Source organism: Lolium perenne, chromosome 5, assembly GCF_019359855.2.
Source record: "Lolium perenne isolate Kyuss_39 chromosome 5, Kyuss_2.0, whole genome shotgun sequence".
Classification (NCBI taxonomy): domain Eukaryota; kingdom Viridiplantae; phylum Streptophyta; class Magnoliopsida; order Poales; family Poaceae; genus Lolium; species Lolium perenne.
This window is the reverse complement of record NC_067248.2, coordinates 178,745,893-178,771,768: the sequence shown is the minus strand read 5'-3', so window position 1 is coordinate 178,771,768 and position 25,876 is coordinate 178,745,893. Positions and strand designations below refer to the sequence as shown.

Genomic DNA, 25,876 nt, shown 5'->3' with positions numbered 1-25,876 from the left:
GCATCCCATCGGGGTCCCCTGGTGGGCATATGCCTCCATTTGAGCTTGGTTAGGTCATAGGTACATGTGGAAACAAGGATCATCACATATGATCTCAAGTTTATCTCCTGTTCACCACACAGGCAGTTCCACACTATACATGCATAATCTGCCTAAGTGTAGTAACCCCCTGTCCGAGAAGCCGGACACACCTGGGGGGTAGCCTTGAATATAAAACCATCTCAAATCACTTTTGTGCATTCCATGTGGACACACACAAGTTTTGGGGCCATTCTCTACATCTGATGCTCGATTTCCGACGAAACCCTAGTTCTGTTGACCGCGCGGTCTACCCCTTTGACTGCATCCCATCGGGGGTCCCCCGGTGGGCATATGCCTCCATTTGAGCTTGGTTAGGTCATAGGTACATGTGGAAACAAGGATCATCACATATGATCTCAAGTTTCTCTCCGGTTCACCTCCGAGGAGTTCCCCCTATACATGCAGAATCTGCCTAAGTGTAGGAACCCCCTGTCCGAGAAGCCGGACACACCTGGGGGGGTAGCCTTGGATATAAAACCATCTCAAATCACTTTTGTGCATGCCATGTGGGCACACACAAGTTTTCCAGCGATTCCGACGCTCCGGTGGTCTGTAACTTGGAAAACCCTAGGGCGGGGACCCCACACATCTACCCCTATAGCTTTCTCCGTGCGAGGGTTTACCAGTGGACTTTTTTATTTAGTTTGCTTTGTTTAGGACATATGTACATGGAAACGATAGGTTGGGCATACTTTACCATAAAATAGGCTCCGTTCGAGCCATGGCGGGGGTTTCCACATACAGATCCTGAATTTTACCAACTGGTAGCCCATTATGCGGAAATCGTCAACGCCGGGTACATCCAAGGTTAGCCAAACCTTACATCACACTTGTACATGTATGTTAGGGGCAGAAGCAAGTTTTCCAACAATTCTGACGCTCAGGTGATCATTTCTTGGGAAACCCTAGGGCGGGACCCCTAGGGTTAGGGTTTTACCAAGTGATCTGTTAGGGTTATAGTTAGGGTTAGCAATGTATGTGGAAACCCTAGGGTTAGGGTTAGAGTTAGGGTTAGGTTAGGGTTAGAGTTAGCAATGTATGTGGAAACCCTAGGGTTAGGGTTAGGGCTAGAGTTAGGGTTAGGGTTAGAGTTAGCAATGTATGTGGAAACCCTAGGGTTAGGGTTAGGGCTAGAGTTAGGGTTAGGGTTAGAGTTAGGGTTAGAGTTAGGGTTAGAGTTAGGGTTAGGGTTAGGGTTAGGGTTAGAGTTAGGGTTAGGGAAACCGTAGGGCGGGGACCCCGCGGATCTACCCATATGTACATCGATAGCAAATGTTGGGCCTAGTGGCTCCGGTTGACCCGTCTGCGAAGAGCGTCACCCGTGGGACCTACATATGCCATCTACGAATTCTTAAAAAATAGAACCATTTTTTACATAATGCATACTAGTAAATAAATAATAGAAACATAATATAAAGTAATATGAGAGAGAGAAAAAAGAAAAAATAAAAAAAAAAGTCTATATGCCGAGGGTGGCCGTCGGCATAGGGTGGCCATGCCCTATGCCGAGGGTAGCCCTCGGCGTCTGTCTGACGCCGTGAGAGGGCGGTGACGGTGCGGGTGGGAGGGGAGGTGATGGAGACCTCTACGCCGAGGGCCAGGTAGACGCCGACGGCGGCCCTCGGCGTAGGAGCCTATACGCCGACGGTACCTAGACGCCGACGGTCGGCTTCCGGCGCTGCCCTGGCGAGGCCGTACGCCGACGGCCCCGATAAAATGCCCTCGGCGTAGGGTTTGGCCGTCGGCGTATAGGACCATTCCTGTAGTGAAGATAGCTCCGCGGTGCCCATGAACGTTCTCCAGACAGCCATTACTGCTGTCGGCAATGGCACGGTGCTAAACGTCTGGGCATGGAGAACGAACAAAGGATCTTCAATGCTCGGGGTGATCCTGTACTTCAGCGACTTCCAAAATAGCCAGTTACGACAGTTCAACGTTTACTTGAACGATGAACTGCTCGCCGCCAACTACAGCCCCCCGTACCTATCTGCTTCTAGTGTGCAGTCTGGCTGGTCCAAGACTACCGACGGCACGTATAATATCACTCTTGGAGCCACCAATAACTCTCTGCCCCCGATGATCAATGCATTTGAGGTATACACCCTCATCCCAAACAGCAGCCCGAGGACATTCTCCAAGGATTGTGAGTTGTCCCCCTCTCTATTTCTAATTTTGCTGGTTATTTATACTCCCTCCGTTTAATAATATAAAATATTATTACATCAAATGTATAAATAAATTGGATGTAATAACATCTTACATTATAGAACAGAGGAAGTACATTTTTAATGCATACACTCCATTATTGGACATATTTTTATCTTTGGTTACAAATATAATCGTAATCAACTATGTGGTTTTATATTACTGACATATATTAAATTCTTTCTTCATGCGAAAATAAGTGAATGATATTTATCTAGAGTCGCATATATCTACATACTAAAACATGCATAGATACACGCGAATATAGAAAAACCTGAGTCACTTTTTTTTTGAAGGAGTGAGTACATAAAATAGGCAGAAGTACAAAACTGAATATTCCAGTGGGTAGGTCCAATCGATCTCTCTCTACATTGATGAACAGAAAAACAGTAAAAAATTCATCATCACGTGCCACAGTTATGAACAGAAGACAGATTGTAAAGAAATAGCTGCAATAAGACTTTTATGTTTTTACACTTGGTTCAGACTAGGAAAAAATCAGTCGGTTGGCAAACATAACGGACGGGATAGTAGTTTCACTGCATTCGGCTATATGTGACCAACCAACTGAACAAACATCTCATGCATTTGCAAATTGTCATTAGCATGAATTTGTGCAACACTATTTACAGATGCATATGTGATATGTCTTTCTTGTTTCTCTATATTTAAATTGTAATTAGATTTAGAATTCTATGAAACTGTAGAAATGCCTTTTTTCACGTTAATAAAACTTCAGTAATTTTGGAAGCGCTGTATTACAATTACGGTAGCACCTACAGTGGCGGTAGCGATAACTATTTCATGTGGAACTCAGACAAAGCTAAAAGGTACATAACCGAAAAATAAATAAAGAGAATGATGGTATATATTAATAGTATCCCCTCTCGTTAACAACCCAGTAGCTGTTCTCTTACGTTTGAAAGAGGCCAAGAGGGTGCTTTCTTCCCTGTGCGTGCACCACTGAGGTTCCAATCCATCCTCTCCTAAAATCTCGACGGCTGTTAGGCTTGTAGTTTAGCAATATTAGATTGATGCACTAGCCAAGTTTTTCAAAAGTCCGAACTGTTGAAAAGGGCTAGGCTATATATTTTAACACTTCCCCTCACGCCTAGGTTGGACAAACGCGAAGACGGGTAATCGGAAGCTGCAACTATTCATAGTAGATAAAATAGTGCGTTAGCCGGGGTTTGAACTTGAGACCTCCTGGCTCTGATACCATATTAGATTGATGCACTAGCCAAGTTTTCCAAAAGTCCGAACTGTTTAAAAGGGCTAGGCTATATATTTTAACAAGCAAGAGCTGGTCCGGTGATGCATAATGCATCTGTTCGCGCCTCACCCCGTGTAGGCCACAATGAAAATCCAGGCCTGGGCAGAGCAAAACAGAACCACACCTTTGTGTTGTCAATGAAGCACCAACCGAAGTGTCAGCGGTGAGCCACGACAACGTGCGTATACACAGACCAGATGCGAAATATATCGGGATCTCGTCCCTGTTTGATGAAATGGCGCTCAAGGATTGTCTCAGTGAAAAGTGGATCCCACTTAGTCACGAACCTCATAAAGCTGCATATTCGCATTCAGTGGTGCAATAGTTCTTTCACGAGTATTGTCAAATAGGTTCTTTCTCACCACTCCCTCCTTTTCACTTTTTGATGGTAGTCGATGCAATGATGGCCATAAAATACGAGTATGGAGTAAATAAAAACTGGAATGGTGATCCATGTTTCCCGCCCAACTATGCATGGAATGGTGTGAAATGTAGCAATTCAACTGGCAACACTACGAGGATAATCTCTCTGTGAGTGCTAAGTACTAGGTTGATCGTTTTTCATGTTGCATATGCAAATATGTAGTATTTTTCTTATTTTGGGTGTTACTTGTCACGCAGGGATCTGTCCAACAGTACCTTGACAGGGTCTATATCTAACAACTTCACGTTGCTCACAGAACTCCAATTATTGTAAGTATATTAGATAATAAGGATGTCTATGTCTATGGTATATGTACAAAACAGAGACAAAAAGTTAAAGACTTCTTCATAAACACATGTTTCCACTCCAGAGCAATTTCTCTTGCTAGATGATTAGTGGAATGTGGGGGAGTGCATAAAAGGGCATCATACTTGCCTTCTTGCTGGACGGTCCATATATAATATCTTAGATTTACATTTGGCATGAATTGGGTATCCCCTTTGCCAGTAGTCATGAGTGAATAACACAAATAGAGCCCACTTGACATGGCTTCTATCTGAATAGATTTGTTTGCATGTGTTGCAATTCTACCAATATATCCCTGAGTCTCTAAAACTACATGTCACCTTTTGCAGGGATTTGTCTCACAATAGTTTGAACGGCCCTATTCCATATACCCTCTGTAAAAAGAATGGAGGACCACTCGTTTTTAGGTTTGTGTCTTTTTCATGAGGTTTCCTTGTTTCGTAAACATGCATTAGAATTGTAGTTGAATGTTTTTTCCTATAATTTTTAGCCACCGGCTTGTTTAAGATATTTTCTTGTAGAAAATTAACCATCAATCAATTGATTTATGTAACTTCACTATTTCAGATCTGAATCTGGCGAAGATATGTGCAATAAAACAATGAGTCCACCTCCATCAAAAAATATAAAAACTATATTGTCCATTTCCATCGTGGTTCCCCTGGTTGTAGTGGCTCTACTTGTTCTTTCATATTTGATCTGGAGAGGAAAGCGAAGGCCCAAAAGTGAGTATGCTCCTCTCTTTTCATAACTTGCAATAAAACCCATTGATTATGAAGAATTAGTCTCTCTCTCTCTCTCTATATATATATATATGTATGCAACATTTGTTCAACCAGTATCTATGCATGATCCTCATAAAGAGTCAGAGCTTCAGAGTGTTCCGGGAAGTACAAAAATTCATGGGAATCACCTGCAAAGTATTGAGAATCGTCAATTCACGTACAAGGAGCTGGAGAATTTTACTAATAAGTTCGAACGGTTCCTTGGAAAAGGAGGTTTTGGGCTCGTGTACTACGGTCGCTTGGAAGATGGTAGTGAGGTTGCTGTCAAGATGCGTTCTGAATCATCGTCGCATGGGCTTGATGAGTTCTTAGCCGAGGTATTTTCTCCTTTGGTTGATAAAATTGTAGTTTCAAAAGCAGGTTTGGTGAGTCTTTATGAGTTTACATGCAGAATAAGAAATTCACTTTTTGTCCTTTGTCTCACTACATTACATAGGTTAATAGCTTGACAAAGGTGCATCACAGGAATCTAGTTTCTTTGGTTGGTTGCTGCTGGGAGAAAGATCACTTAGCACTGGTTTATGAGTACATGTCTCAAGGCAATCTTTGGGATCATCTAATAGGTTTGTACATTAGAAACCTAAATTATTGATTAATTCATAACAAACTTTGTACCTGCCTTAAAACTCCATACAAATTTATATGCATATTGAACTTGAGATTCTATCTTGAGTGGTTCTAAGATATTTCAGTATCTAAAATAGTTGGAGGATATCTAAATTTGTTTTCTTGGAAATGCCTACAGTTCGCGTTTTTCTCATGCAACGGTTATAAAGTGAATGGGCCTATATTCTCTCTCCTTTACTATTGCATCAAGGGTATATGGTGCCCATTCATCTCCACATATTAATCTGTTTCTGAACTTGAAACCTCCATAGCTTTTGGATAAGAGACCTAACTTTTGATATGTTTTAATATTTGAGTTCCTAGCTATATGCGACCTTCGAAATAAGACCAACATTGCACATATTTTGTCAAATCTTAAATTACGAAATGTGACACTTGATGAAACTTTATGAAACAAGACATTCTTAAGCTTGTTGTGTTTTGTCGTCACATGTTTTATTTTGCATGCGCAAGAGAGTTTATTATATTGTGTGTACTATGGTGTGTCATAATGTTACATTGTGTCATAGTGTGCATCGTTGCATGCTAATGTACTACATAAATTTCAAAAAAAAAATTAAATTCATATTTTTGAATAATAAGTTCAAAATAGTAAGTCATTAGGCTTAAGTGTTTTTATTTTGTTGAGGTCCATTGTCCTACAAGTTTTGAGAGTATGTTGTTTCTATAAATTCAAATGATATTCTTGAGTGTGTGAGAATTTCGAAACCAGCTGAGTAGTGTGTCTGTATGATAGAAACATTTGTTAGTATGGTTGAAAAAGTTTCATGCGGGCGTACAAGAGTTTTAAATAATAATGCCACAAATTGTATCCAAAGAGACCGTATAAATGAGTTTTTTTTGTTTAGGGGAAAATTATATAAATCTCATTATATTTAATATATTTTTGATAAATTTTAAATTTCAAGGTTTGTAAATTAGTGAAGCTTGATAGAATTTTATGAGACCATGGAAAGTAAGGAAGCAACGTGACATACATATAATCCAGTTATACTGAATATATTTTAAATTTATTTTAGTTTATCGCATAACTTAGTTTTGCATGTGTACACGGAGCTTCACCAAGTTTCAGAGTTTCATCATGTTTAAAAGTTCATTTTTTTAAATCTTTTCAAAATATATTAGAATGTGTCTTGTTTCAAAGTCATTGTCATTCGGAACACAAATATGCAGTTAGAACAAAAATCGGACTATTAATTTGAAAGATAATATATATTTACAAGCTTTAGAATCCAATGAAGAAACATGTAAGGGTGGGTGGAGAGGCAGTGCTAGGTTGTGATAGGATGAACATGAAGATTCTTCCATGCTCGCCACACCAAAAAATTAATAAATGGTGTGCACAATAAGAGAGAGTGATCTAGGTCCTAATGTCAAATTGAATGGACGGTGGCTGCATGGTGCATTTCTCTGGGTAACAGTTAGTCCTCGCCCAAAACAAAAATGTGTATTTCTCATTGGTTGACAAAGTAACACCCTTATTCAACTAATATGTTCAATTTATAACGCAAAATTGAGGAATGGGTTGCAAACAAACAAATATTGCCCAAATGTGCTAACATTGACATATAGTTGTTTTATAGAATGTGTGCACTTTATTGATCACATAATTATAATGCCATTACAAATAAATTCCCAAATTCCATCGCGAAAACATTTCACCACACATAGAGACCAGAGAACTCACTACCAGATCTAGTCTTAAAGATGTGCATCACTGTTCATTGCACTACTAATGTGACCAAACATACAAGAAGCAAAACCATTGGCCAGCGGGGACTTGGTACACAAGATAACCCGTGGACAGAATGCTGTGTCTGAAACATATAAACTTGTTGGTACTGGTCCAACCGTTACTATTCTCATATATGAAGGAAATAATTGTGATGAAACCTTGATATAAAGTTGTTGGTACTGGTCTAACCGTCACTATTCTCATATATGAAGGAAATAATTGTGACGAAACCTTGGATTGGGCAACACGTGTACGAGTTGTTCTTGAAGCTGCGCAAGGTATGATGTAATAAAAAGTTATTCTCGTTAAGCAAATATGTTATTTCTCTTTTTTTCTCACTGAAGTTTTCTGGAACTTGTTGTGATATGTGAAGGCCTAGATTACCTGCACAAAGGATGCAGCTTTCCAATCATTCACAGGGATGTGAAGACCGGCAATATCCTGTTAGGTCAAAATATGCGGGCAAAAGTAGCTGATTTTGGACTTTGTAAAACATATATTAGTGAAATACAGACTCACGTATCAACTAACGCGGCTGGAACACCAGGTTACTTCGACCCAGAGTAAGTCTCTCTGCGCGGATTATAACGTTTGTACACTCTAAGTTTGTGCACTCCTAGAGAAGTAAACCAGTTCAATTTACCATGGCAAAAAAAGAGAACTGATAAATTGAGGGCATTGTCTTAATCGCTTCATCCATATTTAGTTATTTCTATGTGACTCATCGACTGTTTTTTAGGTACTTCCAAACTGGCAGGCTCACTGAGAGCAGCGATGTTTATAGCTTTGGTGTTATTTTACTGGAGATAGTTACTGGCGAGACTCCGATGATGCCAGGCCATGGACATATTATTCAGCGTGTGAAACAGAAGATCGCCACTGGTAACATCAGCTCGGTTGCCGATGAGCGGCTCAGCGGTAACTATGAGGTTACCTCCATGTGGAAAGTAATCGACACCGCCATGGCATGTACAGCAGATACTTCTGATCGTAGGCCAACAATGGCCACCGTGGTGGCACAGTTGAAGGACAGCCTGGCATTGGAGGAAGCCCGCGAGGATAGTGGCATCAGGGTAAGCCCCGCAAGTGATAGTACTACAGCCTTGATGTCCACATCTGGTCCCTTGGCAAGATGAAGCTGGGACTATAACTGAACAAGTTTTATGCCATCGTTGATGGTTCTGTAATAATTATATTTCCTGGCAGAAACAAGATGGGTATGTATTACAACGGCGTATATTGTTTTGTCTCTCTGAATTATCCTCGCGTTAAGGAAAACTAGTGTGTGTTTTGTGTATACAAACTGTGTTGCATTGGGTTTTTTTTAGTGAGAGTGACATTATAGCTAGCTTCTTCATGTACAGAGCTACTTTCCATACTAGATGATACCCCGCGCGTTGCTGCGGAATCATTGGACGACATAAAGTATTACATATGATACTTGATGTAGGAAATAAAAATCCAAACTTGTAGCATACACGATTTACAACTTAAAAACAAACATAAACTGTGGTATAAGTATATCATTGGAATTTCCCTTCACCACTTTGATGGGTGCGTTCGCCAATTGCACTATATACACTTACAGAAAAAAACCTCAGAAGTGCATAGCCAGTTACGCCGTGCCTTCATTTTGGTTGGTCCATATTGGCATCACCACCTTTTAGTATTCACCTAAAAATTAAATATATCAAATTAGAATGGAAGGGTGTATGGACTGAATAAATGATTTTTTTACCACCGGACAAAATGGCCGCTTTCTATTGCACTTGATTAAAAAAGAATCATAATGTCAAGAAATAGCCACAGAGGTTGGATGTTGTTCTAGTTATCTTCAGAAACGCACCTAGCTGACATTTTCAAATAAATACCACTCTATCATGAGATGTATTATGACGACTACTGAAAATAAAATAGTCAAAATTTTACAGGGTGAAGAAAGTACGAAATGTAATTGCAAGCTATTGAAACAGTCATTGTTATAGGTAACATATTACTCGGATTTCAACAAATATTTTTTGGTGGTAGCAGAAGTTAAGTAGCAGCACATTTCACATGAATTATCAATTAAGTCAGTGTTTTCAGTTCTTCGGCTAGCAAGAGCGATAAGAAAGGATATCACATGAAGCGATCCTCACAGGGTGTGACAAACCTAGTGACACTTGAGCCTTACAGGTTGACTATGTACAACTTTAGGTACTCAGATGTGTCAATACGGATTTAATCATAGCAGGAAAGAACAGAAACCAAAGGAGGAGTCACATAATCGACACACTGAGAGTTAATTCTGGAATTGACACACTGAGAGTTATTCCTGCATGTTATTTATAAAACATGTGATTCTAGATTAAGTATATAATGGAAAGCAATAGAAATAGAAGAGAACGGTTGTTACCTGCCTAGGAGATATTGACATGTAGAATGGTTGTTCTCTAATTGATAGAAAATAGTAGGAATGCTGAAATTAGCAGACGTAGCTGGAACAACAGACTGCAATGTAAACTTCTGCTTCAAGAAGAAAGAAGGTATAGTGAAACATTGGACGCCTGGGGCACCTTGGATTATTCATCATGACGACCATGTAGCAAGTATGAAGCCTGACAAATCTACTCACCCTTGTATCCACGAAACTGCGGTGCATATCTTCTATTTAAAGTTTAACCGGGAATTCCATCAAAAATGTAGAAAGTAATTAATAAAAAAAATCCTGCTCTTTTGCCAAACTGGGAAGAAGTAAATTTTTGAAGCAATGAAAAAAGTAACAGTAAAAAGGAAGATTATGACAAAACAACTGAATGTGACTCATCTACTGAGATTTTGTGATATTAAAATTAATGATTAAAATAATTAGCAGGACATATACGCAGCACTTTTAACGATGTGAGGTCAAGATTGAATCTACACTTTAGAATAAACAACATGTCCAGAATCAGAACTTGAAAGACTGAACTCAAGCACGGGATCTCCAGACAGAGAACTCCTATCAGCTGACCTGAAAAGAGAATATAAAATAGGACTCTCACCAGATGCATAACCCTTGACCATTCCATTGCAGTAGGAGAGATCGAGGACAGATATCCCCTCCAACGAACAATGAACATGCTCTGATGAGGTAACTTGGGTCGGTCTCATGGTGTGTGTGCGGGGCGTGCTTCTCGTGGCAGAGTTTGGCGGACAGGCTATTTGGGTGGCGCGGCGACACCTCACCGGTTTGAGGAGTGTCGACCAGATCTAGAGCGAAGGGGAAGGGAGTGAGATGAAGATCTACGGAAGTAATGTGGTGTTTGTCTTGGTATTTAAAGGAAGAGAAGGCTGATCAGCTACCTCCTTCTGGAGATCGTGGACTGGTTGACTCCCCTTCTTTGATTTCAGGTCGGATTTTGTTGCAATAATGAGGAAGAGGAACAGCAGTTGGAAATCAGAAGGGCGGCCAGAAAGAGGAACCTGTGAATAGAGGAGCCGGCAAAGGAAGAATTAACTGGGCTATGCGCCGTGAAGAATTAATGGGATTTATTGTGCGAGCGGTGGCCATGGATGAAGACGAACGGAGGCGGAACGTGGTGGGGGAGAGATCGATGGGGAGAGACGGAACGTACGCGAGGAAGAGGAAGACTGTCGGCCGGATCATGGGCCGGTGTCGGCCCATCTGCCACGCGCGGTTCTGGCGAGGAAGGCCAGCAGAGACCGATGGGGAGAGGGCGATCGGGCGCGGCGTGCGTGGCGTGGCAATCGGGCGTGGCGTCTGGAGCGTGTCGGTCTCACCAGATTTTTAATCCAGTGACGTGGCTGCTTGTGAGACCAGCAAATTGGGACCATCTATTAAGAAAGAGAAGATTTATGTGTACGAACCTAGCTACAACTTGATTACTCTGGTTTGATGAGAATGTGGTATAGTATGAAGCATTTGTTGGTTCCATGTTTATGTGACTTCCTGTTGCTTTTCCTTTGATCTGCTATATTTCCACGATCCAGAATTCGAAGTTGTTGGACCACTCTAAGTTGAATATCTGAAGTAAATTCTTGCATACATGAGACTGCCGGATTGGGGATATGTATCCATTGCAAATGTAGTGGTGGAGGTAAATAATAATACATATTCCTTAGTGCAAAACATTGGATAATAAGTCAAAGTGAAGATCAGGTGTAAATTTTTGATAAATAAGGTTGTGTGCATTGAATGATACAGGTCCAGGTCTAAGTCCTCTTTTTGGAAAAAATATTACAATTTTTCATAATTATCGGCCGACTTCCACGCTTCTCTGCAACTTAAAAAAGGACGAACTTCCTTTTTTTTTCCTCCGATCGCTGGTTTCGTCCAACACTTTTTTAAATAAGACCATTTTTCCCTCCCACCAAATAACATAAGGCATAATCTCTACTACAAAAGATGATGAGGTTCCGTGTTCCGCCTCATTTGTGTTTCGCTCGTTTTCATCGTGCTCCTCCTCCTTTTTTAGATAAAAGGCATGGGAATGCTCGACTTTAAATTAACTAGTAAAGTTGCTTGTGCTTTGCTACGGTTTTTAGATTTAAAAAAGATCCATCGGTATACATAAAATTTATTTTTATATTCATCATATAGATACTACCAATTTTGGAAAATTAGAAGATCCATCTGTAAACATAAACTTTGTTTTGTATTGACTTGGATTAAAAGAGAATCATTAGTGTGGATCCACTTCAATTCAAAGAGAGTCATCATTGGCAGATATATTGCCCGCAAACAAAACGATTGTGCGGGAGTACCAATGGACGATAGATGACGATCCAACATTACTATGTAACTTTAATCAAATTGACAGCTAAATGCATACACAACTATCAAACAATTCACTACTGTGTGCATTGATCAGTACGAACATCCTCTAGTCTCTCATAAATCTCTAGCAATACCACCGAATCTAATTTTCTATGTCTCTCTAGCAATCAGCTAAGCCCAATGTTGCAGAAAAAGTGCAGCAGTAGCGGATCATTCCCTCTATCCCTGACCAACGCTAATGATGCACAATCAGCTGCGGTTTCTCATGTTCAATCTACCGACGGTGACTGGCGATCCATAGTGCATCATTTACTTACGCTGTAACCTCCATTCGTGAAAGAAAAATAGTGCATCATTTGCTTTGTCAGCTCTATCTTATCTTAGTATTATTTATGCACTTCAAAATCAGTTAACGCACCAAGGTTCTGAGAATTTCAAACAATACAACGGCACCTGATGCGAAAATCATTTTTTCAAACACCTGGCCTGGAACAACCTGCATGATCCATCTCTTGCTGAACATACGAAGGAGTTGTCTGCGATACTCTTCCATATCATCTTTTGATATCAGGGGATAAAAATATAGGCACTAAGTAACATAGATCAACAGACCATGATGAAATAAATATTAAATGTATACTGTACTGACATAGCAAGCAACAACAACCATACCTCTCCCACTACTGTACTGTATTTTTCTTGGTTAGTAGCAGCACCACCTTGCTTGTTATCCTAAATCAATTGGTCGACTTGATTCCTGCTGCGTGACCAATAACGATGGATAAATCGATTACCAGAGTGGTCGTTGCGTAAATCCTTTTCGAGCTGGATCTTGAGCTGTGAAGATTGATAATGAAAGAGCTCCAGTTGGTGTGAAGCACACTGTCCGCAGCGTCAACTACGCCTGCCTGCAAGCTTCGTGAACACAGACATGATCCACACATGGAGGAGCCTGCTGAATTGCTGATGTGTGGCCACATTGTTGGCTTGTACGCTGCCCCGAAGCTACAACATTGCTACCGCTAGCACGCTATCTTAGGGAATCTCAACGTACCACGCATTTTGGATGTACGAAATGTCTGGTTGTGTCCGTTTGCATCCGTCCACGGACGTCATGTGGCCCCAGGGCGATCGTTTTCGTCTGGGGTATCTCCAGCGGTGCGGACGCACTTTTTTTTAGCGGAGACGACGTCATAGTCGTTAATGGCGGTTTAACGTCCCGTCGAGACCTGCCGCCGGCCATTACCGGTTCCCGCTCGACGACGGTTGTTCCCGCGCTTGCCCAATACATTGGTAGTTTCGCCGGCGTGTCGCGCGTGCGGAAAACGACCTGCGCGCCAACGACATTTCCCGTCCCGCTGTGGCTATATATGGTGGACACCGGCGGAGATGACGGACACACCTCAAGCTAAACCCTACCATCCATCCATGGCCGAGCACAACCTTAGCTGGGATTAGGTTGTTGACATGTGTCGCCAGGCCCACCCGGAGGATGAGCAGCTAGTCGCCGATGCTTTTCAGGCCGACCAGCTGGGCCTAGAGGCAGCGAAGGTTGCGGAGGCGGAGGCGGAAGAGCGCGGCGCAAGCGCATGGGTGCCTCGCGGAGGCCAGGGCGGAAATAGCCGACACCTGGGCCGAGCTCGTCGAGGCCAGGACGGCGCTCGTGGAGGCGCAGGCGGCGATGGTGGCCCCTCCGGCGGCCCCACCTGCGGACGCTGTCATCCACAACATCGCCGCCGCCGACGACGACGTACCCCGCCGCTTCGAGTGCGCCGGCGACCAGCGGATTTTGGTCGCTTCCTTCGAGACCCTAGCTGGGAACGCCCAGCGTCGTCAGGCTTGGACAGCGGAGAAGGAAGCCCACAGCTATGGGGGTCGCCATGGCTCGGGGGTACATGTGCTCCGACCTGGATTCGCTCCAGCGGAGGGGCCCTTCTCCTGCGCGGGTCGAGCAGGAGAACCGGGAGCTGGAGGGCGCCATCGCCGCCAGGGACGTTGCGGTGGCGGAAGCGGCTAGGGATAGGGCCCACTACCATGCCCAGCTGGCAGCGTTGGAGGCGGCAGGCGCGGAGGCGGCCCAAGCAGAGGCGGCGGCGGCGGAGGCAGAGATGGCGAAGGCCAACTCTATGGCCAGGAGAGTCCTGTGGGACTCCTCTCTGGCCGAGGCCCTCGAACGCCGCATGTGGCTGGACGAGGTGTCCAATGTGCGGCGTGGGCGGCGCGCGGAGTGCGCCAAGCGCTCGCGTTTCGACGACGCCGCCGGCCCCTCCGGCGGCCAGTAGTAGGCCGCACGACGACGAGTAGGTACGGCCGTCGTAGTTTTAGGTTAACTCGACTAACCATCTTTGTAAAGATCTTTTGGCCAATTAATAGTAATTAACAAATATTATGGTTAGCTAGTCACTGCCGACCGGGCCCGGATGCAACCACCGCGGACACTAGGCATGTATGCACAGCGTCCGTGAAGACGCAAACCTGGCGCATATTTGGGCTAGGTATACATCGCCGCGAACAGACCAATCACTTTGTGTCGCCACACTGGAGCAGGACCCGCGTACTTTCGATCACGGCGGACGTAAATCCGTTTGCATCGCCCCGTTGAAGATACACTTAATTACGCGTTGTCATCATCGACCACACCCCTCGCACCGTTCTATGCAGCCGTTGTACGTGCAAAGCTGCAAACTGGCCCACGCTGAGCTATTTGTCTGGACCGTCTCGCCACGAGGCCTCGCGGATGCCGTCCTCTCTGCCCCATCGCTACTCCCAGCTGTGCACCGCACGGTGTGGCAGCGGTAGTATCGTATCGATTATGCGGACCGTCAAGTCTTCCTTGTCCAGGTTGTCATCTTCCGCCGCATCACCTCCGGGTGGAGGCCAGGATACCAGCGAGAGAAGAGCTCGAGGGGCCACGGCAGCAAGCGCGAGCGGCGCCGGTTGGCTGTGTGGGCGTCGATCGATCGACCGGGCGTCAGGATACTAGCGAGAGAAGACTTTGTCGGGGATCGATCGGCCTATCCGTGTGTCCTTGCGATGCTTCTCATCACAGCGGTGGCCTCGCGGTATATATAGGGAATCAGAGATAGCACCGATAGGTATCCTTTACGAACACGAGCGGATCGGGCGAACGGGCGTGACAGGGAGAAGGCCTCCTGTGGACGAACACAATTGACGAAGCGTTTTCTTATGATTGACTTGGTGGTAGCAATGCTATAATTTGAAATAAAATTGAGGGTAAGAAAAAATATACCAACAAAAAAATCTTTTACTTTTATTATTAGTTTTATTATTAGGTATAGATATAGATTAGCAGACTCAACTAGCTAGCTAAGCAAGCTACATGGTTAGGACTTGCTCTTTCATTAGGTTATATAGTTTTTTATCACTAAGTTACACAATTATTGGAAAGAGGAAGTTTTCTTTAGACTGTTGGTCTGAAATTTATTAAAAGTATTTTTATTTAAGCTACATATTTTTAAATTTAGGTAGCACACGGTTACTTACATGCATTCTCTAGATATAAATTTTTTATTTAGAACTTTTTGAAGTCCGAAAGTACTGTGCTCGTATAGTAATACGGTTTTCGTTGAACCTAGATGCTGGTGCGTATTTCTACATGATTCTACCTGCTGCTCGGCCATGTGCAGCACGCGGGCGGAAACGGTGGCGTGCTAGCTAGCAGGAACACGTGCGAGTACGGGGCATGTACATGCATGTGGAGCGGGACGCGGTCAAGTCTTCATCTTTTGACGTGGACAGGCTGACGCGGCAGCGGTTGTAGAATAGAGTTTTTCAAAATAAAGTGCATAGATACAACACATGTATGCAATACTCTAGAAATTTAAACTCTACTTTCAGAACACAGTTGGATAAAAGTAAAAGTAAATATAGTACTGATGGTGCTAATGGCCTGAATTCGTAGCCCAATTTGTATTCGCTAATTAATATTCATAGAGAGATATGCCCTTTTTAAAATTTTGAGCTGTGTTTCAAATTTTAACTGAAATTTTAAACCACGATAGATGCTAGTATGCCTGATTGTTTATAGCCAATAGACAAGGATGCGAGGTCAAAATACTCTTGGTTCGTCTTGAGCCAAATCCAGCCAAAAAAGCTGGTCACTTGCCCTAACTGAAAACCAAACAAGACCAAATTGCTGAAAGCAGCACGTCAGTTATTTTAATGAGAAGGCGTACGTACCCGGCCTACCTAGCTATAATTATTAAGCAAATTGTCGATGCAAGCAAACAACTCCCATATCAAGTTGGCGCAGCGCGAAATATATATACATGCAAAGGCATTGCTCATTTTGCCCGTACCATTGCGCAGTGATCGATGGTTTCAATGGCGTTGTTTGTTTTCCTTGCTGCACTCGTGTTAGTAGCCACAGCAGATCATGACTCCGGTCAGCCAGGTACGTTGTTTTTTCACCTCAACTACGTGCAGCGATCGTTGATGCTGCTTGGTCGCAAATCAGCAGCAGTTTCGAGTCCTGGCTCTCAATCTTCATCTGTACTTGTGTAAATAGGTCATCAATCAGGTTTTCTGAGCATCGACTGCGGTGTCGGCCCAGTCGGCGACCGCAGGGACACCCGCACAGGCATCGAATACGTCTCCGACGGTCTGTACGTCGACGGCGGCGAGAACCACAGGATTGCCTCCAATCAAAGTGCTAACGACGAGTCCCTGAAAACTCTGAGGAGCTTCCCGTCCGGAGTACGGAGCTGTTACACGCTCCCAACCGAGGAGGGTACAAAGTATCTGGTGCGGATGGTGTTCAACTACGGGAATTACGATGGCAAGGCGCACAGCCCGTCGTTCGACATCCACCTGGGCAACAACTACTGGGACACGTTCCTCAACAGGGATTACTGGTGGTCCGAGGCGATCTTCGTCGCATGGGCGAGCTGGGTGCCGGTGTGCGTGGTGAACACCGGCGGCGGCACGCCATTTGTCAGCACGGTGGAGCTGAGGCCACTGAATTCCTCCCTTTACCCTGACGCCACCGTCGACGAGTACATATCCACGCATGAAAGGACAAATCTGGGCGCAGACCATAATATACGGTACGTTTGAAGTTTTCTTTTAAAAAAAAAAACGAGGCAAAAGATTTGCCATTTTCATTAATAGAGAAGAAATTTAGAGTTCCATAACAAATGCCTAGGACAAGCCCTAGGACTTTAACAAAAGCCTACTCTCCCGGTATTATATTGCACAAATCCTTAGCGCCGGCCAAGCACCAAGCCCGAGCCTCATCTTTGATCTTGGCAATGATGACATTTGTGGCGGAAAAGTGGTGTCGGAAGACTCTAGCGTTGCGTTCCTTCCAAACTTCCCAAGAGATTAGCATGAGCAAGGATGCTAAGGCTTTCCTATGTTGACATCTTCCTAAGGCAATATTTGTCCACCACGCATCGACATTTGGCTCATTGATCCAAGACTCAGGGGATCTATCATGAATACCGCACCAAGCTAGAATCTCCTTCCACACTCGCAAGGTGAAGCGACATTTATACATGAGGTGGTCCGCCGTCTCTTGGACTTGGTTGCATAGAGGGCAATTTCCACAATTTTCCCACCCTCTACGTTGAAGCCTATCCGCCGTCCAAACTCTATTTTGCATGACCAACCAAGCGAAGAACTTGCACTTTGGAGGCGCCCAAACTTTCCAAACCGTAGAATTTAGGGAGGTTGAGACAAGGCCTTCGAATTGCATCTTATAGGCCGAGGAGGCGGAATATTTCCCATCATTAGTGAACTTCCAAGTAATGGTGTCCGGAACATCATGATGTAGGTGCACATCTTGAAGGAGACCCCAAAGGTTGACAAATTCCTCAATGTGAGGCACCCCAAACTCGTGAGAGATCTTGATTTGATTGACCCAAAAGTTGTTATGGAGAGCCTTCCGGACATTGCAATTCTTCTTCTTGGACATTGTAAAGATCAAGGGCGCCAAATCACATGGGCAAAGTCCTCCAAGCCAAGGAGAGGTCCAAAACTTCGCTTTTTCACCGTTTCCTATATTGACAAAAGTGGCGGCCGCAAAAAGTGTCCGGTCCTCCTTATTGCATGGATTACCAAGACCGATCCAAGATTTTGAATCATCGGTCCACTCAAGCCATAACCATCTTAGCCTTAGAGTGGCGGCAAACTTCTCAAGGTGCAAGATACCAAGGCCACCAAGCTTGGTAGGACGACAAACTTTGTCCCAATTAACTTTTCACTTGCCCCCCGTCACTTTGTCTTTGCCCGCCCAAAGAAAAGCCCAGAGAAGAGCCATGATGCTATGAGTGACCCCCTTTGGAAGGTCGATGGAGGTGATGTGATGGATTGTTTGGGAAGTAAGGACGGAGCGGACCAACACTCTTCTACCGGCCATGTTCACATTCTTCCAATTTCCGGCGGCAAACTTTCCGGCGATTTTATCTTGTAAGTATTGAAGGTCTCCACGTTTGAGCCTATAAACCGACAAAGGTAAGCCCAAGTATCTCATAGGGAAGGACGTTCTCGTAGCCGGGAAAGGTTGAAGGATGTCCTCAAGGTCGAGACCGTCGCATTGGATCGGGGCTACGAGGCTTTTTTGGGGGTTGGCCTCTAAACCGGTCACTTCACCAAAGGTAGCAAGAATTGAAGCGAGGCAAGAGATATCCTCTTTTATCGGGGCCACAAAAATCGCCGCATCGTCGGCATACAAGGAGGTGCGCGCAACCGTAGCTCTTCCAAGAAGGGGGTGCAACCTTCCTTGGTTGGTAGCTTTTGCAAGGATATGGTTGATCGGATCAATTGCCAACACAAAGAGGAGAGGGGACAACGGATCGCCTTGCCGAAGGCCGCGGCCGTGCTTAATGGGGTCACAAGGCACGCCATTGAGGAGGATTCTCGAAGTAGAGGTGGAGAGGAGAGCCCAAATCCAATCCCGGAATTTTCTCGGGAAGCCACAATGTTGGAGAAGATCCATGAGGTAGTCCCATCTCACCGAGTCGAAAGCCTTTTTGATGCCAAGCTTGAAGAGGAGGCAAGGTGTTTTGGAGCGATGAAATTTGCGAGCAAGGTTCCTCACATACATGTAGTTATTGTGGATGCTCCGTTTTTTTATGAATGCGCTTTGGGCATTGGACACAAGCGAGTCCATAGAGGGATATTGAAGTTTTCCGGTGCCTGGTTCTTTGTTTCTCTTGTTTTTTCTAAACATATATAATATAGAGGGATATTGCATTTAGCGGCGAAAAATAACTTTGGCACATGAGCACCAGTGCTCCTAGTTTTTAAAAAACATATTTCTGAGATTACGAAAAAATTAAGCTTAAATCTGCACATACATAGAAATCTTTGTAAAAATTTCAGAAGAAAATATGTTGTCCCAAAAGATAAATTTCTGACAAAAATTGTCCCAATACACAGCTTCAAAAATTTCTGACAAAAATTGTCCCAATACACAGCGATAATTTTTTTTTCTGTAGCTAAAAATACAACATAATTTTTACCGAAACTTCGCACAAGTATTCATGACATATGTATGTATTCATGGATTAATTTTTATAATGTTTTGAAACATAACATACAGTTTTTAAATATTTCAAAGAAAAACCCAAAGCAATGGTGCTCATGTGCACCAAATCTTTGTCCATTTAGCGGTTACATTTTCTATAGCTAAGAAAGCTATAACGCAGCTGTAGCGGACTAATCCATCTAGTGGGGTTTTTTCCAAAAAAACAAAACGGAGTAAATTTTAGTTACAACTCATAGCGAGGGATGTTCTCATAAGCCGGCTATTTACAATTTTGGTTGTATCTTCCTAAAATGGGGAAACTACGACTCAAACATGGTTCGAGCTACTACCTATTCAACTATTCAACATAAATAAGTATTAAACTATTTATCCCACAAGTTTATTGAATTAAATCAAACACATCAATGACAATGGGTTATTTAGTGACTTTGGGTTATTTGGATGTATGCTTTTGTCAAATCTTTGTTAAATAAAATATAAATAAAGGATTTTTCGATGTAGAATAATAAAAATAATTACGTTCATTTATTTTGTAACTGATGGAATGTCATTTTTTAAGGTATCCGGACGATCCATATGACCGCATCTGGGAATGGAGCACCAGCTCGTCATTGGCGAACATTTCCACCGAACAGACCATCCAGCAGGATGACTTGTTCCAAGTTCCCATCCCCGTTCTTCAGACAGGTCTCGCTCCTGTCAATAATGGCACGGCGATGAGCTACATATGGGACACGTACCAGAGCTCGTTGGGGGTTAAGATGATCCTACACTTTGCCGACATACAAAACAGGCAAGTCCGGCTGTTTGATGTCCACTTCAACGGCATGGTGCACCAGAACTACAGCCCTCCTTACCTGTCCGCTGGATACCTGTACAATACTGATTGGTATAGGAGTACAGACGGCAACTACAATATCACTATTCAAGCCACCAACAAATCCATGCTCCCTCCGATGATGAACGCATACGAGATCTACAACCGCATCCCCCACGACACCCCGAGCACGTTCTCCAAAGACTGTGAGATATCTCCGATCCTAGCTACCCCCACTCATTTATATTCACTGTAGTATGCAATGTTGGTTTATTTCTTAAACGAAACATATAGCATGTCAATTACTTTTAACCTTGATTCCATATGAAAATTTTCCTTTAATGTTTATAACATTCCCAATATACACTATAGGTTTTATATATGGTCTTATAATAACAACCAGATATCGAGAAATTAATAAATCTGGGAATGGAGCTGCACACTTACAGCGAAAATAGCTTGTATCTAGGTGGACAAAAAAAAACTTGAACTTAAAAAAAAATGCATGTGCTTAATACCTTGGTACTTACTCTGCAGTTTTTCATAAAGTACAATTGTATGTGGCCTAAACAAAAATGACAAAATGTCCAAAAATACTAAAAAAATTATTTTATTTACCTCAAGGTGGTGCTATCCTTTCAGAAAATCTACTTGGATGTACCCATTATCCGAAAACCATAAAGTATGTGGATGTACATCCGGCCATATATTCTATGTACGTACACAAAGTTTCGCTAAAATATATATTGTTGTGGCCGGTGTAAAAAGACAGTTTTACGGTGCTCCAAAATAGCCTAATACGAAACTTTATTTTGTCTACTTTACACATGCCTCTAAATTGCCTTTTCTCTAAAAAAAAATTGTGTGTGCGAACATGTAATGCCCATATATATACATCCGTAATTTTTTAAAATATTTTAAAATATAATAAAATAATAATTTTCGTTAGGTACATCTAGACCTCTAAGCTCAGACACAATGTGTCCCTCCCCTTCGCCACATGTTGCCAATTTAGGCGCCCACAGCAGCGATGAGGGCTTGAAGCGTAGGGAACCAAACTGTGGTTGGGTGGTTAGGAGGGCAGTGGCACCCCCAGCCCAGCAGAGTTCAAAACTCGGGTTTGACACTTTGGTGTCTCATTAAAAGGGGGAATATTCTTCAGTGGGAGGTGACGTTCCTGTTGATAGCGAGGTGCCTGTGGTGACTTCGTCAATCTCAAGACCCGTCGGGTGAAGTTTTCTTGGACGCAGTCTCTCGGAGGTGCTCATATGGGTAGGGTGTGCATGCGTTCATAGGGGTAAGTGTGTGTGCGTATATATGACCGTCTACGTCTGTACTGTGTTTCGCAAATAAAAAGGGTTTGAGGCGTACAAACAGTGGCCAGCGGCTGCCGACTGAGCATATACAACATATGCCAACTAGATTTAAAATACATGTCCCTCACCACTGCCCCCGTGCTTTGAAACGTGCTTCATTAAATTACGAAAACCGGTTGTCCCAGTTAAATTTTAACCCTGCTTTATCAGGTTATATTAAATTTCGCACATGCTAGTCGAGGAGCGGGGGTTCAAAAAAATTACTGAAGTCTTAGCTTCGAGGGTCATAGCTTTGTGACTTTTCCCAACAAACTGCATATTTGCATTCTGTGATCAATCATGTTTTTCATGAGGATGATTAAACATTTGCCCTCTGAGCACTTCTTTTGATTTTGATATGGTAGTCGATGCAATGATGGCTATCAAACTTGAGTATGGAGTAAAGAGAAACTGGATGGGCGATCCATGCTTTCCAGTGAAATTTGCATGGAATGGCGTGAAATGTAGCAATATAACTAAGAACACTACGAGGATAACATCTCTGTGAGTATTGTTTTGATGGTGTCTCATGTTGATCATCCAAATATGTTGCGTTTCCTTATGTCGGAATATGAATTTCCATGCAGGGATCTTTCCAATAGTAACTTGAATGGATCAATATCTGATAACTTCACATTGCTCACAGAACTCCAATTCCTGTAAGTATTGGATAATGAAGATAATTAACCATGGTATATAGAATAATGTTAAAGAAACCTTGATACTTCTTCATGCCCAACATGTTTCTTGACACATGAATGATTAGTAGATGGTGAGCAAGGGTATAAAGTGCACAATACTTGCTTTTGTAGATATATGCAAGTATCTATAATATATGACTTTTCTATTTGACATGAATGGGGAGCCTCTTCTACCTGTAGATATGAGTGGAGAACACCAATAAGACCTACTTCAGAGGACTTATGTTCAGATATATTTTGTTGTCAGTGTTACAATAGTAAGAACGTCCCACGTTTCTAAACTACATGCCACTTTCTACAGGGATTTGTCTGGCAACAATATGAATGGCCCAGTTCCAGACCCCCTCTGTAAAAGGTCTACAGGTCCTCTCAATTTCAGGTTTGCTTTTCCTTGTGAGTGTTTCCTTTTCTACGAATTTGCATTCTAATTATACTCGGATGCTTCTCTTTCTGTGATATTTATGCAGATGACTATTGAATAATTCTTTTTTGCACCAGAGTAACCCTGAACTTATTGATATATATTTTCTCTATTTCAGGTATGAATCTGACAAAAACATGTGCAACAAAACAAAAAGTCCGTCTCGCTCAAAAAATAGAACAACTATAATATCTATTTCGGTAGTGGTTTTCATGGTGGTAGTGGTTGGACTTGTTCTTTCTTGTTTAATCTGGAGAAGGAAAAGAAAGCCCAAAGGTGCATATGTTATTCTCTTTCAGTGACTATTAAGATTTACTACATTTAGTGTTTACATGATATATCTGACATTTGTGCAATCAGTCTCTACATATGATGCTCCAAGGCCGGCAAAACCTCATAGTGCTCCAGTAAGTATAACAAGTAAAGGGGATCACTTGCACAATTCTGAAAATCGCCAATTCACATACAAGGAGTTGGAGAAGTTCACGAATAAATTTGAACGTTCCATTGGGCAAGGAGGGTTTGGGCTCGTGTACTATGGTCGTTTAGAAGATGACACTGAAGTTGCTGTCAAGATGCGATCTGAACATTCATCGCATGGTCTTGATGAGTTTTTAGCAGAGGTACTTTCTCCCTGATTGAAAAAAAAATGCAATTTCAAAAGAATAAATTTGCTATCATCATAGCAAGCCTGCATGGAAATTCAGAAATTTTTATTTGTGTTCTTTTTCGTTACACAGGTCAATAGCTTGACAAAGGTGCACCACAGAAATCTAGTTTCTTTGGTTGGTTACTGCTGGGAGAAGGATCATTTAGCACTCGTTTATGAGTACATGTCTGAAGGAAGTCTTACTGATCAGTTAAGAGGTTTGTCCATTAAAAACATAAGTAATGGCTAAGTGATAACAGACTTTGTGGCTGCCTTAAAATCCCATACAAATTTCCTACCATTGTTTGAACTTAAGTGGCTATCTTGAGTGGCTTGAGAAATTTAAACAGAAATAGGTTGAGAATGTCAACATAAGTATCTTTTGAAGTGCCTCAAGTAACAACTATTCATGGCTGCATATTGCTTCTTGCCCATTTTTTTGGGATATCCTAACCGTGTGCTGAAAGTAACTATCTTATTTCATCTAATTTAATAAATTCCAACCAGGAAGATCGTAAGAGAATGTAACATAATTGCAAACATGAAAATAGTGCATGCATGTATGAAATTTTAATATTTGACATGTGAAGTTCTAAACGGAGTTATGCTCTAATTGTTATTATTCTTGTATATCAAGGAAAAACTGGTGTTGGCAAAACCTTGGGTTGGACCACACGCGTACAAATTGTTCTTGAATCAGCACAAGGTATGGTGTAGTGTGAAGATATCTTTAGGACTAAGAGAATATGTTATAGATCAGATTCTCTTTCTTCCACTAATGGACTTGATGCAATATGTGTAGGTCTGGACTATCTGCACAAGGGATGCAGCTTACCAATAATTCATCGAGATGTGAAAACCAACAACATTCTCTTAGGTCAAAATCTTCGAGCGAAGATAGCTGATTTTGGACTTTGCAAAACCTATCTCAGTGAAATGCAGACTCACATATCAACCAATGCAGCTGGATCAGCGGGTTACATGGATCCTGAGTATGTGACTTTCTGTACTATATGAAATTTTTTCCTTCTTTCTTATAAAGCTAATAATTGATTATGAAGTAAAGCACATGCAATTTAGTGTTCCTTTTTAACCAGTCCACTATGCAAGTTCAAAAAGAGGGTTACTAAAAATAACATTGCGTTGAGAGCTTAATCAAAATATTAGGTTTGGTAAGATGTGGCTTGTATATGTTGTTGGCGATTTAGAAAAATTAACAAATTTATTTTACCTAATCTAATGAATTTCCAACTCATAAGACTACAAGAGAATGCAATGGAATTGGAATAATTTTTGCATGAATGGATGAACTTTTCCATGTAAAGTTGCTAATGCAGCTATGCTTACTATGCTATGGTGCCAATTTCCCTTGATATAAAGAAAGAGGTCTAACAAGTTACTATGTTATGAACTGTTGTTCTTAGGTACTACCACACTGGATGGCTAACCGAGAGCAGTGATGTTTATAGCTTTGGTGTTGTTCTACTTGAGGTAGCCACCGGTGAGCCTCCAATATTACCAGGCCATGGTCACATCGTTCAACGTGTGAAACAAAAGATTGCTACTGGTAACATCAGCATGGTGGCTGACGCTAAGTTGAGAGGTGCCTATGATGTCAACTCCATGTGGAAACTTGTCGACACTGCCATGGCTTGCACAGCTGATGCTTCTATCCGAAGGCCAACAATGGCTGTCGTGATGGCACAGCTGAAAGAGAGCCTTGCGTTGGAGGAATCTCGCGAGGATAATAGCATCCAGGGTAGCTTCACGAGTACTACTGGAGGCCCGGTTTCAACATTTGGTCCATCAGCAAGATGAAGTTGCAACTTTCATGAACTTTTTCATGGTATCCATGATGGTTCTCTATTGTAACAGGTTGTTGTGAATAATATGTATGTCACAGTAAACTTGTGTGCATGTAGGAGCGCACTGTGATGGTTGTTGTTTAATACATGTATGTATGTGTTGCATTGATTGCTTTCCGTGTGCAAACAAAAAAGGGTGCCTTAGTGGATGAGCTTTGTATTTCCTTCATTTATATTATAGTTATATCACTTTTAGCAACTTGCATGAGATGTGCAGTTTAGTACCACAACTTATAAAACGAGCACCCTAGGTACGACAACTTGTACCGAGAGAGCATATAGATCCAAAATCACTCTGCAGTTGAGACGTGGCGTCGTAATTTTTGCAAAACCAACCTTGTACATTTTTCCCTGGTTGTCACC

At 42.5% G+C, this 25,876-nt stretch overlaps 2 protein-coding genes and 1 long non-coding RNA gene across 5 annotated transcripts; 2 read left to right on the top strand and 1 right to left on the bottom strand.

Annotated features, from left to right (window-relative positions):
* Window positions 1-1,855: 1,855 nt before the first annotated feature.
* On the top strand, window positions 1,856-8,739 carry LOC127300780 (LRR receptor-like serine/threonine-protein kinase IOS1). Of its 3 annotated transcripts, none has more exons than XM_051330954.1 (10): window positions 1,856-2,224; window positions 3,952-4,090; window positions 4,181-4,252; window positions 4,619-4,696; window positions 4,857-5,014; window positions 5,153-5,391; window positions 5,511-5,637; window positions 7,649-7,714; window positions 7,810-7,999; window positions 8,176-8,739. In XM_051330954.1, exons 1-10 carry the CDS (start codon window positions 1,870-1,872, stop codon window positions 8,570-8,572), a joined length of 1,821 nt encoding a protein of 606 aa, XP_051186914.1. In that variant the 5' UTR covers window positions 1,856-1,869; the 3' UTR covers window positions 8,573-8,739. The 3 variants fall into 3 exon arrangements, with proteins under 3 accessions (XP_051186914.1, XP_051186913.1, XP_051186915.1); XM_051330953.1 differs by having other exon boundaries at window positions 5,129-5,391; XM_051330955.2 differs by having other exon boundaries at window positions 2,054-2,175; window positions 5,129-5,391.
* Window positions 8,740-8,869: 130 nt separating this feature from the next.
* On the bottom strand, window positions 8,870-11,186 carry LOC139831062 (uncharacterized). Its single transcript, XR_011745314.1, has 2 exons — window positions 10,761-11,186; window positions 8,870-10,667 (listed from the first exon to the last, which is right to left on the bottom strand). It is a non-coding gene; the product is annotated as an uncharacterized lncRNA (long non-coding RNA).
* Window positions 11,187-16,473: 5,287 nt separating this feature from the next.
* On the top strand, window positions 16,474-25,645 carry LOC127300779 (LRR receptor-like serine/threonine-protein kinase IOS1). Its single transcript, XM_051330952.2, has 12 exons — window positions 16,474-16,609; window positions 16,724-17,261; window positions 20,265-20,728; window positions 22,243-22,381; window positions 22,465-22,536; window positions 22,880-22,957; window positions 23,118-23,275; window positions 23,360-23,622; window positions 23,740-23,866; window positions 24,286-24,354; window positions 24,451-24,640; window positions 25,073-25,645. Exons 1-12 carry the CDS (start codon window positions 16,531-16,533, stop codon window positions 25,464-25,466), a joined length of 2,571 nt encoding a protein of 856 aa, XP_051186912.1. The 5' UTR covers window positions 16,474-16,530; the 3' UTR covers window positions 25,467-25,645.
* Window positions 25,646-25,876: the final 231 nt, after the last annotated feature.